The sequence below is a fragment of the Bufo bufo genome, chromosome 8 (assembly GCF_905171765.1).
Source record: "Bufo bufo chromosome 8, aBufBuf1.1, whole genome shotgun sequence".
In the NCBI taxonomy this organism is placed as follows: Eukaryota; Metazoa; Chordata; class Amphibia; order Anura; family Bufonidae; genus Bufo; species Bufo bufo.
In genome coordinates, this window is record NC_053396.1 from 183897376 (window position 1) to 183919928 (window position 22553).

At 42.3% G+C, this 22553-nt stretch overlaps 1 protein-coding gene across 1 annotated transcript in view; it reads right to left on the reverse strand.

Moving 5' to 3' along the window:
• The window catches only part of LOC120977815 (cytochrome P450 2F2-like), a 39547-nt gene that overhangs the window by 12842 nt on the left and 4152 nt on the right, over positions 1–22553 (reverse strand). The window contains exons 3-8 of the mRNA XM_040405940.1: positions 19298–19460; positions 11635–11784; positions 11276–11436; positions 10425–10601; positions 10173–10314; positions 6650–6837 (exon numbers count right to left, since the gene is read on the reverse strand). Of these exons, the coding sequence (XP_040261874.1) occupies positions 6650–6837; positions 10173–10314; positions 10425–10601; positions 11276–11436; positions 11635–11784; positions 19298–19460 (981 nt within the window). The remainder of the gene's footprint in view (positions 1–6649; positions 6838–10172; positions 10315–10424; positions 10602–11275; positions 11437–11634; positions 11785–19297; positions 19461–22553) is intronic.

Genomic DNA, 22553 nt, shown 5'->3' on the forward strand with positions numbered 1-22553 from the left:
AGCACCAAGAGAGGAGAGGAACGGTAACTAGACTGTAAGAGGTGGAGAAATAATCCAAAACCGGTATATCATCAGCCCCTGAATAGTTGGGTCCCTAAGGATAAAGGAACAGCAACTAAGTATGAGAAGCTAGTGATAACACATGTTTGCAGAGAAGTCAATCAAACAACAGGAGGCACCCATGGTATGATTAACAAAGACAATCATAGTTTGTTGGCAGAACATCTTCTACTGTAAGCAGGGGATGTGCTGATAACAATATTTAAACAAATGATAATTTTCCTCCTATGTTACCATGAGTTGTTACAATTGTGAGAGAAGGATTTATGATTTTCTGAATATATAATGAGAATATTCTGTAGTACACATTTCTGTCCACTAGATGGCTGCAAACCATGAGTATGAGAAGGTCAATGAGGGAGGGGGAAAGAGGGGATTACATTACAGTCTTCAAATACACCTATAGACTCAGTGAAACCACTCCTATCAGGTTAAGGAGCCAATAGTCTCTTCTTAAGGAACACCCCTTTTGTGATGTCATGTCTGCTATTTAAGTGAATGTACTGTGAATAAAACGCTCTCTCGCCTGCTCTCTTCTACCATGGCTAAAGGAGGATGAGAAGATGCTTTCATGAAACCACCTAGTGTCTGGTCTCATTATAAAGCAGTATGCTGTACACATACTTATTCTTCTAATTGATTTGGCACCACACAAAGAAGAAGGAGAAGCGCATGAATTGCGCTAACAAAATGGCGCCGAGCGTGGAGCGGACAGCTTGCGTAACTTCCGATTCAAACGCCACGAGAGCGTCTTAAACGGAACCATCAGACGAGATCACATGCCGGCAAGGTAAGAAAGCTTTATTTCTTACAAATCTCCTCTGTAACTTCCGCTTTTGGGTTCTCAAGAGTTGAATTGGTGTTATCGCGATAAAAGGGTTCAAGTTATAGCTGATCTGTCTGTTAGAAAGAACCTGTTGAAATATTCCTTCTTTGTGTGGTAGAACATGCTGAAACTAAACGGAAATTGTTAGACAGCTGAGCCGGATATCCTGTGACGTAGATTTAATTCCCAGTCAAGGTTCTGACGAGAACCTTGGGAAAAGGATTAATACCAATTGTCTCATAGGCAATTGGAAGTTATTAAGATTTTGTATCCCGGTGAATTGACGAGGGGTCTTCACTTTGAGAGATTGTGGGGTCAATACTATTATATCATTTGAGCTGTGTGCAACTGCGCTTAAGTTTGTGGGTTCGGTGGCGATTACTTATAGTAATTGGATTCCGTTTGATCTTTGTGCAACTACGCTTAAGTTTGCGGGTTTGATAAGTAGCAATTGTTTGATCTTCGTGCAACTACAATAATGGGAAATTCTAATGTTGCAGGACAGAGTAAAGAGATATTAACGGCGGCTCAGTTGATGCGAGGAAAGAAAGGAAAAGTTTCAGTTAGAAAATAAAAGTTGAAAGCATTCTGTCATACTAAGTAGCAGCGATTTCCGGTATTATCCGTAAATATGCAGTTTTGTGTAAAAGTTCCCCCTAGAGATTGCAAATGCAGTAGGAGATTAAATTAAAGTTTGTGGAAAAGTGTATATGGAAAGTTGAAAGTAATTGAGGAGAATGGACAACTGCTATTAGTAAAATGGAGGATTTGGGTGTGGTAGGGAACAGAGAAGTTTGCCATGCGGCATTCCCTTCCCCCCCCCACCACCACATGTGTTGTAACTTAAAGAAAAAAAAAAAAGAAAAAAAAAAAAGAGTAATCCTGGGTCTTGTGGTCCATCAAAGAAGACTACCTATTGCTTTTTCTGTCAGCTCCTCCTCTACACCAGGTGCTGGAATGTGCTAATCAGCACCACCCACTGTGCTTTCTGCTCTCTCTAGCTTTTCCCCACCCCCAAAACTCTTTCCTTAGGCCTTATGGGGGATGAGTGTGTGTGCAAGTAACATGTTGTTTGTTTGAGGATACAATCCTATCATAGTTCCAACACTGGATTATATCCAGTGATGTCTGAAAATAACCCTTCCCAATTGTATGTCCCATCAGTTAAAAAGGTACCTGCAGTAATTGCCCCTATGATGCCTACTAGAAATATTCCCATGATGCTAGTTGGAAGTGTCCTATCAATCTAGGATGCACTCATTCTAAAGTCCTTATTCAGGTATGAGTGAAAGTGTGGGGATATCTGCATCATCATATGATGTATGACATATACTACACCCAGTAGTAACATCAATTTTGCCATGATGAATAGAATTCCCAATTCAGAGGACTTACTTATGCTGCTTTATAGAAAATTAGTTAAAATATGGAGAGTTTTCTCATATTATTTATGAGATTTGGAAAATTGAGTCCAATGTAGAGCTGGGGATTTAATACATAGTGAAGATCATTGAGTCTGTGATGAAGTGTTTAGGTCATCAGTCAGTCACATTGTCCTCAGGACAGAGAGTGTGGAGAAAGTTTTCATTAAACTCCAGGAAAGCTGGGTGGATTTGGATTTTTGAGATTACTTTATCTATGCATGAGAAAATCCTAAGTGCTGCCTTTGTGTATGATCTTGAGAATCATCTAGAAAGGTCTAGTGTTGGCTAGACTTGAGAGAAATTCATTTTGTCCCTATTTTGTCATATTGTTAAAAGTTAAATCAAACAAAGACCTAAGGTGGGCGTGGCTGCCTATCAGCCCTCCCCACAAGGGGGGGAGGAAGACTTTGTATGTACTTGCCCACTTCCTCGCCTGTGGGAGGAAGACAAATGTTCAGCCCCTTCAAATGAAACCCCCATAGGAATTTAACAACCCAGAATCAAATACTGGATCCCTGTTATCTATACAGTCCTTAGGATCTAATTCCATTGCCTCATAGCAAACATGTTCCATGATCTCTCATGGGTAAGGGTAGTATCACATGTGTAGGAGCATCTAGTAATGCAATTCCTACTCCTCTCACCAATTAATCACCGTCTTAAGGGTGTGCAAAATTAGATCCGATCACTCTGCTGCATCTGGAAGGGGGGAGACTGGGAGTAGTAAATACAAATACTTTCCCACCTCTGTAAATAAAAATAAAAAGTGCTTTCTGGGAGTAGTAAATAAAAATATAAAAATTCAAATTCAAATTTAATGTCTCCATCCAATTAATAACCACATTTTTGAGTTTCTGGTAGATCATTTCAGGTTCCTGGAAGATGGATCACCTCGGACAGGATATGCTGTTCCTACTTAATCTGATGTTGGTCAAGAAAGAACCACTCCGTCCAGCAATGGTAGTACAGGAGACAGAGCTGAAGACACTCGCTGAGGTTGGTAAGATGGCTGAGGGTAAGACTGCTAACATCCAGGTATGCCTTCGGTATCACTCATTATTATGGTCTAATCTAGTGAAGCAGAGATTTTGTTTGATCCATGGCTAAGCCCATCAATAATGAATGCTGAGTGTATGAAAGATGTTTGATGCCCTGATGCTGCCTGAGGAGGTAGAGGTTACATTATTACCTGAAGTCTACCCTAAGTGGAAATCTGTGTGATACAGGATGGCTTAAGGCCAGTGGACTTCCAAAAAGTTTGTCTTTTTCAGATACAGGTTACAGAGGCTGAAAGGAAACATCAAAGGATAAAGGTAGAAGTGATAATAGGACTCTGGAGAGTTGGTAATAAATTCTTCCTTCAGAGGGCACTCTACCTAAAGAGGATGGATTTAGAACATGGGCAAATCGAGAGAGAGAAGGTGTGATTGGGTTCTGTGGTGGACGGCTCCTGGGGTCAACAATGCTGCCACTAGGTGAATGCTGTAATGATGATGGGAGAACTATGGGAGTTCCAGGAAGGCATATGCCAAGGTCATCTTACCCATTTCAGAGACTGCGGATTGACTACATTCAGAACAAAGGTGGAACAGTGTGAATATGTCTGTGTCTATATTGATCTCTTTCCAGGATATTCGGAGATTTGGCCTGTAGCGAAGGCTACCGCTAAAAGATACTGACTGAGGTGAGAGTACCTATCCCTGGGGCTTTTCTTCCTCCGATATACATCTAACCGGAAGATAGGCCTAAGTCCTTATGAAGTACTCTTTGGGAATGCTCCTGGATTAGGTGTCTATTTCCCCAATAGTTCCAGATGCAGCATAGTAGTTTTCCAAATTATGTTGTCTGTTGCACAAAATTATTGTCTAATGTGTATTTCCAAGTTTTAGTTGTTTCCTAGAATCCAGACTGTATAGAAGCGATTCATTCTTCACAATCAGGAGATTGGGTAGTGGTGAAACAAGAGACGTGTGGAAAGTCCTAGAGCTACGGTTTGAAGACCTACATCAAGTCCTGATAACCACCACCACTGCTGTCGAATTGCAAGGAAAAACTGATCGTATTGCAATCAAGTGTCAGGACTATAAGAGCCATAATGTTGTTTCATGCCTTATTGTTTGTTCCATATTGTACAAAGGGGAAATCACAGTCAAATCAAATTCCAACGGTGATATATTATCAAGATGAGTCAGGAACAACTAAGTTGACTTTTGCAGTATAGTGGACTGTAAGACAGATGACAGATAGGACACTTGGTTTTGGTCTGATAAGTACATCTGTGTGACGGGGACTGACCCAGTCTATGGTAATTGTATTTAAATATGACCATACCAACTGTGGATATTGGAAATTAACAAGAGTACTAATCTGAAGTGTTGTGAATATATACCCGTGGAAACTACCTCTACAGTCAGTAAAGGCGAAGGTTTGTCCCAAAGAATGACTATCCTGAAGGGAACCCCACCAAACAGTTGTAAACATGATGAGTGTAATCCTCTGTTCCTGTCCATTAGAAATTCTATCCAACAGGATTTGGGGATATATGTGTTAGGAGCATGTGTAAGTGACAAAGATCCCGTAGGACCTTAGAGACAGGATTTATACAGGAAAGCCCTTTGGTGTTTTCCCTCCAGGATATTGTTCTTACATAATTCAGCTGAAGAAGACAAGTAGTGACTCTGACGTTTACTCTGACAGTTGGTTTATCAACCAAAAATTATCAAAAGGTAGATATCTGGTGATTGTGTGGAGATTTGAAACTCCGACCCAGGATGCAGGTGGAATGAAGTGGTCAATGTACCCTGATCAAGTCCTGATCGGGTACTGATGCCATTTGTTCTATTCTCACCTCCTGAGTGGGATCAAATCAGAAAACAATGTCCGGTCACGACTAAGGAGGTCACTGCCTACATCTTTTGACTCACGTTTATACATGGATGCCATAGGAATCTGTAGAAGAGTTTCTGATTAATTTAAAGCAAAAAGTCAGATAGTTGCAGGATTCGAGTATAAAAAAAAATTAATAATAATAATTTTTTTGATTGGATTAACATATCTATTGTCATCAACAGAGATTTGTGAATTATATCTGTGATGCTGTGCAGAGAATGGTGGAACAACTGAGCTCTTTTCCAGTGATGACTCTACAGAACCGACTGGTCCTTGACAGCAGAAAAAGGAGGGGTCTACAAGAACGGCTGCATCTACATCCCGGACAACACTGCCCCTGATGGAAGGATCACCAAGGATCTGAAGAAACTGATGGAAGGATCACCAAGGATCTGAAGAAACTGATAGACTTTATCAAATGAACTGATGGGAAAAATTCTGAAATTAATATCATGGCCAGAATAATGTTTTGGGAACTGGTTCAGCGACTACAATGTTATTAGAATTTGGTTTTAACAGGCTGTCATATAGTTCTACATTTTAGGAAAATTATTTTGGAAAATGTATAATACATCCATGCCCACACTATGTATATGTGCTGTGCCCCTGTCAAAGACAAAGATTATTCCATCCTTAAGTAAATAAAACCTTGTTGATGGTTGCGGTGTAAATAGGACAAGGTGAAGGCAAACCCGAAAGGGAGTTGAGGGGACCTGGTGAAGCAATAAGGAAAGTCCAGCTCTTCGCTGTTTAGGGCGTTGGGAGAGTACCTCACTTTTGCCTGTTCACCTCTGGTCTATTTCCCGCAAAAGGAGGGATTTGTGAGAGAAGGATTTATGATTTTCTGAATATATAATGAGAATATTCTGTAGTACACATTTCTGTCCACTAGATGGCTGCAAACCATGAGTATGAGAAGGTCAATGAGGGAGGGGGAAAGAGGGGATTACATTACAGTCTTCAAATACACCTATAGACTCAGTGAAACCACTCCTATCAGGTTAAGGAGCCAATAGTCTCTTCTTAAGGAACACCCCTTTTGTGATGTCATGTCTGCTATTTAAGTGAATGTACTGTGAATAAAACGCTCTCTCGCCTGCTCTCTTCTACCATGGCTAAAGGAGGATGAGAAGATGCTTTCATGAAACCACCTAGTGTCTGGTCTCATTATAAAGCAGTATGCTGTACACATACTTATTCTTCTAATTGATTTGGCACCACACAAAGAAGAAGGAGAAGCGCATGAATTGCGCTAACACAATGATTGATGCATTTAGAAGAATAAATTAGTTCCAATCAACATGCTTTATCACTGGGTTGGCAATTGTTTGTATGGAGTTTGCGTTTGAGCCCTGGAGTTTAAAACGACCACTCTGATCTATAGTATAAACAGTGGTTGTGTGATAGAGAGTAATGTGACATCAACCTTGAAATGTGCTTCATATCTCACCTTAGGCAGATGATAGCCTCTGAACTGGGTATCCCGTATGACACAATGGGGTACATTCAGTGGAATTATACTGGTAAAACGTTGTATCTCATGGATCACAGCATCAGTGTATGGCATCTTGGTCCTATCTTCCCCTGTTGGGCATCGGTTTCTTCCAATCACTTTGTCTATTTCTTGGTGTACTTTCTCTGGTTGGACACAGATCAATTACTATGAATTCCAAATTTAAACACAACGTACAGAGAGATACAGTTGACCAGCCACCACTGAACATTTAGATCAGTCATTTTTCAAGATCCCACATGGTCATACATGAATTATTTTATTCTATTTATGACTAACAAACCTGACAACTGGAAGGCAGGGGTTCAAGTACATGCAACATTGCTGTTTATGTGGGGCCAAGGGTGGCAGTTTTTCTGAAACTGTTTAGTGTGTGAACTGTAGTGAATTTGTAGTGTAATGGAAGCGGACAAATGGAACCACTGTGAATAAGCAACATGGAAACTGAGGAGCACCACATGCCATTGCTGTGAGTGGTAAACTTTGGCTCCAAAAGTGCGTGGGCGAACCAACATGATACAGTGGAACAACTCACCACCAAAATGAACCAGGGTGCTATCATACATTTGTCTAAAACAAGAGTGTAGCAAACTCTACTGCCTATGGGGCTCCAAAGTAAACAGATGATCACTGCATCTCTGGTAACAAAGTTGCATTGGCAGAAAAGGCATTCATTTTCGTAGCGGTATTGGAATTGGACCTTTGCTGATTGGCAAAGGGTTGTCTTCTCTGATGAATCACCTTCTCTGCTTCATCAAGCAGATGGAAGGTGGTGTGTCAGACAAGAAATATCAGGGAACAAACATCCTGCAACCATTACTGGAAGAACACAGCTGGTAGTGGCAGTGTTATGGAATGGGGAATGTTTTTGTGGCAGTCTCTGAGCCCACTCATCCATGGGAAGGCACTCTCAACTGATTTGGGTATGAATCCATACTTGCAAATCATGTACACTCATATATAATGATTGTCTTCTCTTGGGTGGATGGAATCTTCCAGCAAGAAAATGTGACATGTCACACTGCTAGAAATGTCCAACATTGGTTGGAAGAGCATGACCAAGACTTCCAGGTACTACCCTAGCCCTGTAGAATTTATATACCACAGAAGGTATGATCCTAGAATGCCCATTACCATCAACTTAGTGTATGAGAGAGACATGTAATATATAATCTCTTCAAGCATAGTTTTCATGTAGAAAAAACCTGGGCAACAAAGTTGTATGAGGGCTCATAGAAAAGTTTTACATAAATGACAATCATACACCAATGTTTCCCACCCCTCCATGCCCAGGCTGGTTCTTCTGACTCACCCCACATATTATATTCTCGTTACACCCATGGTAGTGACTAAGAGTTTACTATTCAGCAATACAATATAGAGAAGTAGTCACGCAGTGGCCTTACTTCTACTAGGAGCCCTATGGGGGCATTATTAAAACTGGGGTGCTGAACTAGTTTTATTATTGAGCGCAATATGGAGGACATTACTACTAATGGGGTTGCTATTGGGGATACTGCATGGAACACTTACTATTGAGGACAGTTTGAGAACTTATTATGGTGGGGGACTATTTGTATGGTACTAGCACAGTATTGGGGGTAGTGGCAGAATGAAAGTGTTGAGGTATCAGGAGGGAGAGGACAATAGTAAAGTGAGGAATCTAAAAATGTTTTCTGTGATAAACTCTGCAGGGACGAGACGCAGCTGAAAGAAAGAATCATGGCGTTCTTATCTCTCAATGAAGACGTTGAGGAAAAAGTGTACCTCAGAGCAGATGTGACTGGATGTAAGAGGTATGTGCTGCTGTATTCTACTGTATTTTTTGTACCAATATATGTAATGTCCATCCACATATTGCTTTCGTGGTAGGGTTGGGGGGAGGACTGTGTGTGTCCTGAATTCTAGGGCCTCCCATTCATCTAATAGATTATGTGTACTCAGAGAGTTAGCACTGTGTTACATGTGGTGTTACATAGGACTGCAGTTGACATCTACTACATTGTCTGTAAAAAAGGGATGTGTCGACAGGTTTGGGGGGGGGGGCACAATAATTGGCTTTCCCCGGGTGCTGGCAACCCACACTACGCCACTGGAAGAAGCCATTTAAAGCTGGGATTATAGTTAGATGATTCATAGGAGGGGAGGATCAGAAACAATCCTTAGGTGACACAGATAAGGGAGATGGTCTTCATTTGGTAGATTAGCAGCAAGAAGGGGAATGAGGAAAGAGAGTATTACTGTGCTTCAGGGTCAGGCTATACAGACTAGATACTGTATGTAGTCTGTTATCATGGAGATGCATAGATCTGCTTTGGATTTGTATATACAGATGCAGCCGAGCTAAACTTGATAGTTAATGCGCTAAGTAAAGAATGGCAAGAAAATGTTAACTGACTTTTCAATGGATTTCAGTGTTTTTTGTCATGAGATAACTGAGATAACACCGTGACATATGTTATCAGAGTCAATTTTAACTCGGCTACATCTGTATAAAAAAAAAAATCTACAAAAAAATAGGAAGACTATTAGCAAAGATGCTTAATTATAGGTGGATTGGAACAAAAAAATGTGAATTTGAACAAATCATTTAATTTTCTTTCTTCTATAGTAGTCGTGCCGAAGTGGATGCCAAAACAATCCTGCACAAGGTGCTATCGAACCAAAAGCTGAGCCTGGGAGAGACAGATGTGGACCTCTGCCAAACTTACTGTAGGTCTTAATCACATGGCCATAAGTCTCAGCCCGACTGCTGGTCTAATCACCTAAACTAATAGCATCATAGATCCCTAGTCGCTGTTAGTTAAGGCTACTTTCACACCTGCGTTCAGGTGTCCGCTCATGAGCTCCGTTTGAAGGGGCTCACGAGCGGCCCTGAACGCAGCCGTCCAGCCCTAATGCATTCTGAGTGGACGCGGATCCACTGAGAATGCATCCGCCTGCCAGCGCTCAGCCTCCGCTCCGCTCAGTGAGCGGACACCTGAACGCTGCTTGCAGCGTTCAGGTGTCTGCCTGGCCGTGCGGAGACGAGCGGATCCGTCCAGACTTATAATGGAAGTCAATGGGGACGGATCCGCTTGAAGATGACACCATATGGCTCAATCTTCAAGCGGATCCGTCCCCATTGACTTTCAATGTAAAGTCTGGACGGATCCGTTCAGGCTACTTTCACACTTAGAAATTTTTCTAAGTTATAATGCAGACGGATCCGTTCTGAACGGATGCAAACGTCTGCATTATAGGAGCGGATCCGTCTGAGCAGACACCAGACGGATCCGCTCTGAACGCTAGTGTGAAAGTAGCCTGAGATGAGAAAGCCTACAGTTGAAAAGAGCCGCATTATGACCATTTAAATGGAGCCTTAATCTGGCTATAACAAATAAGTTTATTATTGTTATATAGACTGTATATTTTAGAACAATAGAAATCATACTATAAAATCCCCCAAACCCTTCCATACCTGTTATATCTGGGTATTTCATTAGAATAAGGATCCCATATCTTAAAGTAGTACTAACAGTTTCCGTTCCTCCAAAGAACACATTAAGAGTTGTCATCACAAGGGACTCCATGTTGAAGTAGCTTATAGGTTTTCCTTCTTCCTTGTACCAGATAAAATGATTTATTGTTAAAAGGACATAAATGAAAAGGAACAAGTGCCTTTTTAATTAGTTTAATTTTTAATGAATTCTTGTCTCATTTATTGACTTACCTTTTGCATCTTGATAAGGAAACAGTCTATGAAATCACGTGGATTTTCAGCCTGAAATGTTTTTTCATGGTCCCTCACAATCTCCAGCACAAAATCTTTCATGCTTTGAAAATTTTTGAAAATGCGTTGATGAGGTCCTGGCAAGTAATCCATGATCCCAGGATATATGTTATACAGCTGTAAAGGATTAAAGTTTATATTCTTTAAGTGCAGGAACACATTTTGCAGTATAATTAACCAAGATAATGTTAACGTTCCCCCATTTCCCATCTGTATTATTGTGTGACAATAGCTGATCCTAGTCTATGCCCTGAAGTCCTGCCCTCAACCCAGGGAAGTTGGCCTTTTTTAGAATCAAATATTATTGCCCTCCCATCCTGAGATTGTTTCATATGGTTTTGGAGGATGATAATTATATTGTAGTCACTATTACCCAGTGTTTCACAAACCGTGACATTCTCCACAAGATCTGCATTGTTAGAAATTACCAGATTCAACATAATTTCTAGTAGGATCTTCTACACTTGGCACATTTCCTGTGTAAAACTTACGCACCAAATTGTGTGGATTTTGGTGTAGATTTGCTTGCATTTCCACAGGTAATGTAGAGGAAAATAAATTGGTTTTGCTACAGATTTTGACTTACCCATAGAAATCCATGGGGAATATCCACAACAAATCTGTGACCATTCTGCTACAGAAACTGATATTCTGTAGTCTTAAAAAGCCACACAACACAGGTCAATTTCTGGACAAAAAAATTCCACAGTGTATGTATAAGATTTATTCCAATTTCATCTACTTTGCTGTTACTTTACTGTATCAGCAGATTTTCTGCTATTTCCTCTCACCTTTCCCCAGCCAGAGCTTAAAATATGAAAAATGTCACTGATATGTTGAAGAAGTGACACAAATTTCTTGTTGTCATACTCAAACCGATTACCAAAGACGATTGAGCAGATGACATTGGAGACGGCTTGACTCAAGGAGAAAGTTGGATCAAAAGGCTTTTCTGAGGAGCAAAGTTACAGAGTTACCAATGCTCATTTAGGTTCAAGTAATATCAATGAAGTCAACTTACAAGTCATTTGTTAATAAGTATTTTCATTATCATCTTCTACCAAAATAAAAACCTCACAAATTTTTGTTTACAAAAGAAGAGAACATTTAGTGCAGAATATGCAAGAACACTGGTTGCCTTGGTCCTTACGCTTTGTGTTTCTGAACACTTCCAACGTGTATTGTGCCTCCTCTTGAATTCTTTCCTCTATGCTGCTCCTCCCCATTCCAAAATTTCGCAGGGTTGCCAATGCAAAACGCCTGAGGTCCTTCCACTTCTCCCCATTGGAAAATGCCATTCCTGAGTTAATGTAAAATAATCATTCACAATTAAAGTTGGACATACGACATTAAGGCCTCCAGTGGAAGTGCTGGATCCATCAAATGACACACATAAAGAGTACAAAGGAACATTTGAACTATACTACTCACAAAAAGTTTTGGATATTTGGCGTGGGAGTGAAATTTCAGGATGAACCTAAAATGCACTCTAACCTTTACAGGTGAACTTAATGTGAACTTCTCTAAACTTTTGAATGCACATGTACAACCGTTAACTGTTTTTTTGAATTGGTATTCAAACAGTCCTCCTCATAATGCTGTTCACATTTTAAAACAGCCAACTGTCACGTCAGACCATTCAAAACCCTTTACATCAGCGTAGTCTGTGTGTTAGATTACCTGCAATGGTACCTGACCACAGGCGTCATCATCTTGCTTGGTCCTGGGATTATTTACTCTGGACGAGGGACCAGTGGACCTCAGTGCTGTTCACTAATGAAAGTCAATTCACGCTGGGGAGAAATGATGGCCGCTAATGATGTTGGAGATGTCAAGGAGAGCGCTATGCATCAGCCACAGACGAGCCTTTAGTGGTGGTGTTACAGTGTGGGCAGGTGTGTCTAGTCAATATAGAACTGCCCTACACTTTGTGAATGGTACAGTGACAAACTACTTCAACAACATCATTAATCCAGTCATTGTGCCTCTGCATGAACAACACAGGTATAATCTCATATTCATGGACGACAATGAGCCAGCTTATCGAGGTCTCATCATTAGCGAACGGCTACTGGAGACTGGGGAACCTGAAATGGAGTGGCCTACACTTTTTCCACACCTGAATCCCATTGAAAACCTATCAGCTAAGTCGCCATGTAGAGGCTTGTAACTCTGTTCCTCAGAACCTTAATGACTTGAGGGATGCCCTTCAAGAAGAGTTGGATGCCATACCTCAGCAGACAATATGTCAACTTGGGAACAGCATGAGACATCGTTCTCAAGCTGTTATTGATGCTCAAGGCCACATGAAAAGTTATTGAGACATTTACATTTTTCGTGGGGGTATACCCACCATCACTGTTGTTGGTTTTTGTTTCAATAAATTTTTGAGATGAGGAAATCACCATTGCATATTTTTACTTAAATGCCCTACTTTCATGATATAATATCACTGTAGCCTGAACCTTTTACATTTTTCAGAATAAGGCTACTTTCACACTCGCGTTTTGGCTTTCCGTTTGTGAGATCCGTCATGGGCTCTCACAAGCAGTCCAAAATAGATAAGTTTTGCCCTAATTTATTCTGAATGGAAAAGGATCAGCTCAGAATGCATCAGTTTGCCTCCGATCAGTCTCCATTCCGCTCTGGAGGCCGACACCAAAACGCTGCCTGCAGCTGTTTGCTGTCTGCTTGATGAAACTGAGCCAAACGGATCCATCTTGGCACACAATGTAGGACAATGGGGACAGATCAGTTTTCTCTGAAACAATCTGGCACAAAAAGAAAACTGATCCGTCTCCCATTGACTTTTAATGGAGTTCATGACGGACCCGTCTTGGCTATGTTACAGATAATACAAACTGATCCGTTCATGATGGATGCATGCGGTTGTATTATTGTAACGGATCCGTTTTTGCAGATCCATGACAGATCCGCCCAAAACGCGAGTGTGAAAGTAGCCTACTCGAAAGCCAAATATCCCTAACTTTTTGTGAGAAGTGTATAATGAAGTCTGTCAGGTTTCCATCAGGGAATCTGGCTTTTTACTGGACATACTAGCACAGCATGCTGTGCTATATTAACCAGCTTTTTTAACAGAATCTCTGACAAAAGTTCCTAAAGGAGCCTCCAATATACAGTAGATGTGAACATAGCTTAAAGTAGAAAGGCATTATAAGGCTTTGGCTGGAAATATGCAAATATTACGGCATTGCGAAGCTACTGTACTGTGCCCAGCAGTGTAATAAAAATTAATGGGATCAAATTGCGACCCACAAGTTGCCATGTCTATGACCTGATAGTCTCAAATAAATCCTGCGGCTTTGGACTACTTGTTACTCTAGTATTATGGTAACCTGCGGGTTACAACACAACTTCATTCACTTTAACTAGTCATTGACCCCATTTAATTGTTACTTTATACCTTAAAGGGCACATTTTTACCTTCAGTGCCCCAAGTGTGGAAAGCTGCAAATAATTTTAACAAGGCAGATATAATTTTACTAAACAGGATGAAGCCTTCCAGGAAGTATGCCTGGTTTAATAGAATTGATCCTACAGACAGGTGCTCTTAAAGGTACAGTACAGTGACAGTTCCTAATAGCAGGACCACATTATTAAAGTAATCTTTGGTTTATCAGAAACTTAGGTTTCTGCTGCAAGTACATGGGGGAGTCATTTATTAAGACCCCTTTAGCTGACGGTGGATGCTCTGAATTTATGTAGAGGCGCCAACCTTGGCGTATCCACCATCTGTCTAAATCTACGCCAGCTCCTTTGTTGGCGTAGATTTAGACCATGTTCTACACCTAAAACAGGCGTATAAAATGATAAATGAGATGGGCCGGCTGCCCCGCCCCGTTCCCCACCCACACCATGCCTCCTCTTTAGATCTGACGTGAGCAGGGAAAAGTCACAGATTGCGGCGCTAATAGCCTTTGAGCGACAGTGGCGTATATCTGTGTCATGAATAATGGGGAGGGGATAACACCAAATGACACACAAAAAGATTAGACTGGAGTCTAGGCCTCAAAGCTAAGGGAGAGGGATGGTGACCTCCTAGGAATCCCTAGACCTCTCCCTGACTCCTGCCAATATGAGTAGACCCTGAAGGTGGAAATACTCGTACACCGTAACCTTAGCCCTGGAGACCCTGGAAATCCCTAGGAGTGGTGGCAGGGAATGAGACTATTGGTTCCTTCCCAGATGTAGGAACCAGCGTCTCCCTGAGGCCTAGACAACAACACACACAAGCGAACAACAAAATGCAAGACAAAATGCACTTAGCTTAAAGCAGAATGGAGGAGCAGGAGATCCAAAGGAACAACACACCAGCTAAACCAACTCTAGCAGGAAATATCAACGCATGGTAAGCAATGTGAGTCAGAACTAAATAGGGCCTCAGTAATGACTACAAGCTGCACCTGACAAGAGGTGTGGTCATTACCAAACACAACACTGAAGGGAAAAACAGAGAGAATGTCAGATACCCTCACGTAATGCCAGTCTCTCCGATCTTCTCACCTCTGTCATGGGAGGGACCGTGACAATCTGTTTGTAAAAGTACTGTTCAGATCCATTGGAGTGTCACGAGAATTTCTCCAACAAACGTACTAAACGCAAACATGAAACTTACTAAATGCAAACATGATGTAGTATGGCCACATATAGTGTATACACTGTGGATTTATCTCAACTACATTTTGAACATCTCAACCACAAGCTACGGACAGTTTTTGCAATTAATATGACATGTAACTTAAGGTGTTTGGGTTTGAAAAAAAAAAAATTTGACTTAGTGAGGATTTCCTACCTGGGTTTCAATCATACGCCCCGCGGGCGGCCCGACGTCCACAGCATCATTGTAATCTATGATGCTGTGTGCTCCCGTGCACATGATCAATGCCGCTCTGGGACATATGGCCCGCTCACGGACCGTATATCTCGGAGGGCATACGGTCGTGGTCAAGAGGCCTAAAGCAAATAGTGCCTTTACTTCCTAATTAAGGGGACTGAACAGCATCTTATTTGTAGAACAAAGGTGTCCCAGTGAAACATAGTCTAATTCAAGTGAATGAGAATGGGTGGCAGGAATGATGCTGTCAGGGCCAACGCAGACAGGAGAGGCTATCTGTGCAAAAAGAGTTTATAAGCCTCTTAGGGCCAGTTCACATGATGAATAAAAAATCTGCGCAAAAAAAAACAAGCAGTTTTTGTGCAGTTTTTGATGCGGTTTTTGGTCTTTTTTTAAACCAATAGGAGGTTTTTGAAGCAGATCTGCACCAAAAAAGCGCTGAAAATGCACAAAAAACTATTGATTTTTTTGGAGCTGTTTTTTTCAGCTTCCTATTCATTTCAATGGGAAATTCAGAGCTGATTCTGCCCCAAAATAGGGCATGCTGCTTCTTTTTCCCAAGCTTCTTTTTGGTGCTGATTTTGAGTCTGAAATGCTCCAAAATCAGTGCCATAAAACTCAGTGTGAACTAGCCCTAATTCCTTTATAGTTCAACACATAGTATTCCCTCTGATGTCTCTAATAACCCATCAGTAATTGTGAGGCAAAAAAATTGTCTCAGATCCCTTACTAGGACCATTGGATTCCTTATCGATGGGGCCCCTGGGTACTGTACTTTATTAACATTACACTTTGTTCTGTTAAACTAAGCTTTCCCAGTGGTCACACCTCCCACTGGTCCTGCCTTCTGATATCCTATAAATGAATGTGATGGTAACATCTCTTCAAAGTGTTTTATTTCGATGAAGTTTGCCACAAAAATAAGCTGGTCACAGATTCTTATGCAGGTAGGGCCTCCAGAATATGGCTGCAACCAGCAGCTCCACTATTGGGTAAATTAAGAATTTAAAGGTTAAAAATGAAATCTATGACTGTATTTGTAAGGTTCAAAGCTGTCTTTTAAATTCTGCTAGTATCTTTTGGAAACAGTCGCTGTTTTAATGCAGTTCCTGGAATACAAATCACCAATCTCTATGCAGAGATTAAGCCAATAGAGTAGATTTCAGCTCTGAAGCTTGCAGAAATCTCAATGCAGCTCTGGACTATGAGACAAACTGTAACTTAGGCTCAGTGAGTACAAGAAGTACTTTCATACGTTAAACAAAATGACTCCGCTTTTTATGCAACTTACAAAGCACAGACTTTTCCACAGATTCATTTCTCCAAAATTGGATGTAAAAAAAAAATTCATTGCTGCTGAGAATTGAGCACTTCATAGTAACAGCATGTTTTAATACAAGATATTCATACCAGATCCTGCAGACCAGTGGGCAGGGTTAAGGCCAAGAGCGTTCTGCATTACATAATGGAGGATCCAGTTACAGTTCTAATCTCCAGCTTTCACAATATTTATTGTGCAGATCATTTTATCCCCTGAGAACGGGTCAGGATTTGTTTGAGAGCTGAGAAGTGTTCGGGTCTGAATAATGGTAGGAACACAGCTTCGTGAATATCTATTCCTCACTGCTCAGATACAAGCACTAATCGGTTATTGTGAAGCTATAGGTCAGAGGACGGCCACCAAATAAAAGGCTTAGAGCAGAATTCTGCTTGTTCTATGATGTAACCTGAACTGGGAGAGAAGCCAGCAGTCACAATGCTAGATATTTTTGTGGGTTGATGTAACATAACTAACATTCCCGTGTCTCTATGTCCTGGATTTTTTTGTTATACTATTGCACAACACACATTGGAACATAAGGTCATTATCCTCAGAATTAGTCATCAATATCAGATTGGGGGGGGTCTGACAAGGAGCCATCCCCTGTTCAGCTCAGGCCTCCTCACAATTTACAAAGTACAGTGCCATACATTGTATAGTGGTTGTGCTTGGTATTGCAGGCCAGGCCCATTCTCTTGAATGGTAGTGAGCTGCACATAGGCCATGCGGCTGATGAACGTGACATCGCTGGCCTAAGAAGAGGCCACACAGCTCAACAGAGCAACCTGTCGTCTTCAAACAGCTGGTTAGAGGTGGTGCTGTGCTGGAAGTCAGACCCCTATTGATCAGATATTTATGTCTTGATGACCTATGCTGAGGGCAGGTCATCAATATTTTACTCCTGGAAAAGCCCTTTAAGAAAGTACTGTGCTACTTTATTTCCTGCTTCTGAAAATTGCTGAATACTGCCATCACCAGACCCGATGGCACTGCACTTTCATATGACTGTTGCTGCTTTGTTCTATTGATCGTGGCAGATCATAATGGTTGGATGCCTCCAATTAGATATTGATTCTCAATGAATTTAATAGTAACTTTCATTGGGAAAGATTTTGTAAGCCAAATGCATATGAATTCTATAGTAAAATGACACAAAACATGGAGTGTGCTCAATGTCTATGTTTTTGACACTATGAAGAGAAAGGACTATGGCTAAGGGTACAATTACACAGCATATTTGTGTGGCACTTGTGAAATGGCTGCGCTGAGGTCAAGTACCAAGCAGCCATATGGGCCACAGCGGGCTCTAATCAAACTAATGAGACTGCACTGTTCTGGGGGTCTGTCTTGTTACTGGCTAAGCGATAATGAAGGTGCTGCACTGCCATTACCAATACAGACCGACAAAAGAGTGCTTTCTCATTAGTGTAATTAGAGCCCGCTGTGGGCCGTACAGCCATGCAGTATTCAAAATCACCGAGTTTGCGTTGCACACATGACTGCAATGGAGAAGACAATATAAAGGTTATTGGGTTGATGAGTTCTGTAAGAGGAGAGACTTTCAAAGGATGGTACAGTAATAATGACCTACAAAAAATTCACTGGACACCAAAACTAGGGTCATATTCCTGACTAAAATGCTAAGCTTCCAGGCCTAAGGTACAGATGTACCATTGGTGGAGCTGGGGGTTTCGCACTCGGCTGGTGCAGGGCTAGGGCACAGATCTGGCTTTGTCTATTTAAAGTGATTGTCTGGTTTATACAACTCATTTTCAAATATATTAAGGAAAGTAAAGTTTATGGGTACCTTTGTTTACATTCTTTATTGGTGCATATTCTCCCTTTTGGGCTAAAAATATTTTTTTGGTTGGTCTTTATCAAAACTGTTCAACAGTTTTTCCTCTGGAGCTTTCACTTTTAGTGAATGTACAGACTCTTGCTTTCTGATTCACAATGAATTTATGAGACATCTGCTCTGACAGTTGGATCTATAACCCTTATCTGCACTTTTCTGACAGCTCATAAACACTCTTAATAGTATAATTTTGATAAGAATATTGCTTAAATAAGTGTTTATGAGCTGTCAGAAGTTCAGAGATAAGGGCTGTTGTTCTAGACATCAGGCAGCTCCCTCATTCATTGTGAAGCAGAATCAAATTGTTTGTAAATACACTGAAAGTAAAAGCTGTAGAGGAAAAACTGTTGACATTTTTTAACAAAGACCAGCTGAAAACATGATTTTTTTAGCCCAAGATGAGTTAAATGCACTAATAGAAAATGCCTCCAAAGGAGGCTATAGTTTTTTTGTATAGTTAATAGAGGATGGAGAGGCTCTTTTCAGAACCTCATCTATCAAAAACAGTGAAGAGTAGCTACAAAGAACATTTATCATTCTGGAGTACTCAGCATGAACATTCATTACTAGGACAACCCATTTATTTCAATATCCTCTGTGGTGGTGCTTCAGAAAAATGAAACACTTGCTCTACTTGGTTCCTCCTCAGATTGTTGGAGGTCGGGACAACCATTTTAAGTTATGAACAAAACTTAACTAAGGGCATATTCTTCTGCCAAAAAAAGGCTTATGATCTCTGCTTAAATCCATAATACCATTGCTTATTATACCAAATCACTTACCATTTCCTCGAGTGAATCTTTGAAATGCAGGAAACTCTCCTCTGCCACTAAAATTGTCAGCCTGTTCCACCAAAGCTTCCTTGACTGCCTTGTATCCATAGAGGACAACATTGGGTTGTGGTCCAAGGTAGATGGTGAAGACTGGACCATATCTGTGGCTCAGCTTTAGATGGAAGGGCATAAATATAAGACATAAGATCCATGTTTTAAGAAAAATAGAAAATTAATACATTGTTTAGTGGCATTCTATCTGGACTGTCCATTTTTTAAAATTAATTTCAGATAACAAGTGACAAACCTTGAGAAGCAAGACAAGAGCAAAATCAATTACCATGGCTATGATTGAGATAAAAGTGCCTTATTCACATGCAAGGTCCAGCAATCCCCCCTCCATTTTAAAGGGGTTGTCAGGGTTCAGAGGTGACCCCAGACGTATCCCCATTTTCACCCAGGCAGGCCTTCTGATATGAACCACGGAGCAGCTCTCCTTTGGCCTGCGCTGAATTGCACAGAACAAAGGCTTCTTTTGGAGATCTGGTGATGTACCAGGCTCATCCATGGGTACAGCTAGGTGGAGACTGATGGGCAGGCATTAGCGCTGCCCTAGCTGTTTTACAGGCTAGGGCAGCGCTAAAGCTCGCCCTTTAGTGCCAGTGATGTCACTTGGCTCACTGCTAGGCAGAAGCCTCCGCTTAGCTTTACCCATGGACAGGGCCGGCGCCACCAGTAAGGCGACTTAGGCAGTCACCTAGGGCGCCATTTAGCAGGGGGCGCCCGTTGCGGTGTAAAAAAAAAAAAAAGACTTGGTTATATAAGTTCGGGCGGCCGGCCTGCGCAGGAAGTGTGCACTTCCTTTCAGTCCGGCCGGGTACAGGAAACAAATGCTCCTGTACCGCGGACCGAACAGAGCTCGGCCACGTTACACTAGAGGTGACAAGGGAGGGGGGTAAAATGAGAGTGACAAGGGGGGGTAGAATGAGAGTGACAGGGGGAGGTAAAATGAGAGTGACAAGGGGGGGATAGAATGAGAGTGACAAGGGGGGGGGATAGAATGAGAGTGACAAGGGGGGGTAGAATATGAGAGTGACAAGGGGGGGTAGAATGAGAGTGACAAGGGAGGGGGGTAGAATGAGAGTGACAAGGGGGGTAGAATGAGAGTGACAAGGGGAGGTAGAATATGAGAGTAACAAGGGGGGGGTAGAATGAGAGTGACAAGGGAGGGGGTAGAATGAGAGTGACAAGGGGGGGTAGAATGAGAGTGACAAGGGAGGGGGGAAATGAGAGTGACAAGGGGGGGTAGAATGAGAGTGACAAGGGGGGTAGAATATGAGAGTGACGAGGGGGGGTAGAATGAGAGTGACAAGGGGGGGTAGAATGAGAGTGACAAGAGAGGGGGGGAAATGAGAGTGACAAGGCAGGAAGGGAATGAGAGTGACAAAGGAGGGAGGGGGGAGAGAGTGACAAAGGAGGGAGGGGGGAGAGAGTGACAAAGGAGGGAGGGGGAGAGAGGGACAAAGGAGGGAGGGGGGAGAGAGTGACAAAGGAGGGAGGGGGGAGAAGAGAGTGACAAGGTAGGGGGGGAAGAGAGTGACAAGGGAGGGGGGGGAGAGAGTGACAAGGGAGGGGGGAAGAAAGTGACAAGGGAGGGAGGGGGGGAGAAGAGAGTGACAAGGGGGGGAAGAGAGTGACAAGGGAGGGAGGGGGGAGAGAGTGACAAGGGAGGGAGGGGGGAGAAGAGAGTGACAAGGGAGGGAGGGGGGAAGAGAGTGACAAGGGAGGGAGGGGGGAGAGAGTGACAAGGGAGGGAGGGGGGAGAAGAGAGTGACAAGGGAGGGAGGGGGGGAAGAGAGTGACAAGGGAGGGAGGGGGGAGAGAGTGACAATGGAGGGAGGGGGGAGAAGAGAGTGACAAGGGAGGGAGGGGGGAAGAGAGTGACAAGGGAGGGAGGGGGGAGAAGAGAGTGACAAGGGAGGGAGGGGGGGAAGAGAGTGACAATGGAGAGAGGGGGGGAGAAGAGAGTGACAAGGGAGGGAGGGGGGGAGATAGTGACAAGGGAGGGAGGGGGGGGAGAGTGACAAGGGAGGGAGGGGGGGGAGAGAGTGACAAGGGAGACTGCAGCCAGACTGCCAGACTGCCAGACTGCAGCCAGAGCCCAGATCATCTTATTGTCCTGGTGGTAAATAGACAATGCAATATGTTTATTATTTAATTGTTTAGTTATTAATACTACATTGGAAACTAATTTACCTCACATTTAGGGTCCATTCACACATCCGTGTGTGTTTTGCGGATCCACAAAACACGGACAGCGGCAATGTGCGTTCCGCATTTTGCAGACCGCACATTGCCGGCACTAAGAGAATATGCCTATTCTTGTCCGCTATTCCGGACAAGAATAGGACATGTTCTATTTTTTTCAGGATCGGAATTGCGGATCCGGGTTCGCAAATCCGGATTGGGGCCGCACTTCCTGCGGCCCCATAGAAATGTATGGGTGCGCAATTCCGTTCCGCAAAAAGAGACAGCTACAAGAAGCTGGATTAACCGTAAGGGAAACATAGCAGTTCTTTTAATTTAAAAGCTGAGAAAGGGGTGGAACATATGTGATGTCATGATATGGGCAGATCATCTGATAAGAAGGGGGGGGCAGCAATTTTTATCTTGCCTAGGGCGGCAAAAATCCTTGCACCGGCCCTGCCCATGGAGAGCCCAGTACGTCACTGGATCTCCAAAAAAAAAGCCTTTGCCCTCCACAATTCAGTGCAGGGAAAAGGAGAGCATCAGAGCATGAAATACTAAGATGCTCATATCAGAGGGCCTTCCTGGGTGAAAATGGGGATATGTCCGAGTTCACATTTGAACCCGGACAACCCCTTTAAGGACAGTGCTCAGTGAATTCATCAGAGAGGGCCAGTTGCTGTGGAGATGTGACCTGCACCTGGATACAGACTGCAATCACAGTGCTGAAGTTAGATCATGCTGGTAACATTTACAAATATACCACATTTCTCTGCATTTCTCCCACCAACTAATTAAAAATATTGGCTCGTAATTAGAGATGAGCTCAAAATTCGATTCAGCCAAATTGGTAGAATTGTAGGGCTAACTCAGCTGAAGGTAATGATACCATTCACTTAGTGAGCGGTTGCTTCACTATGGGAAAAAAACAACTTTTAATCCGTATGCAAATGAGAAGTTAACTGCATCGAGAGAATATCCACAATCTATGCACTCTTCCTCCTCTTGTTTCCTCTGC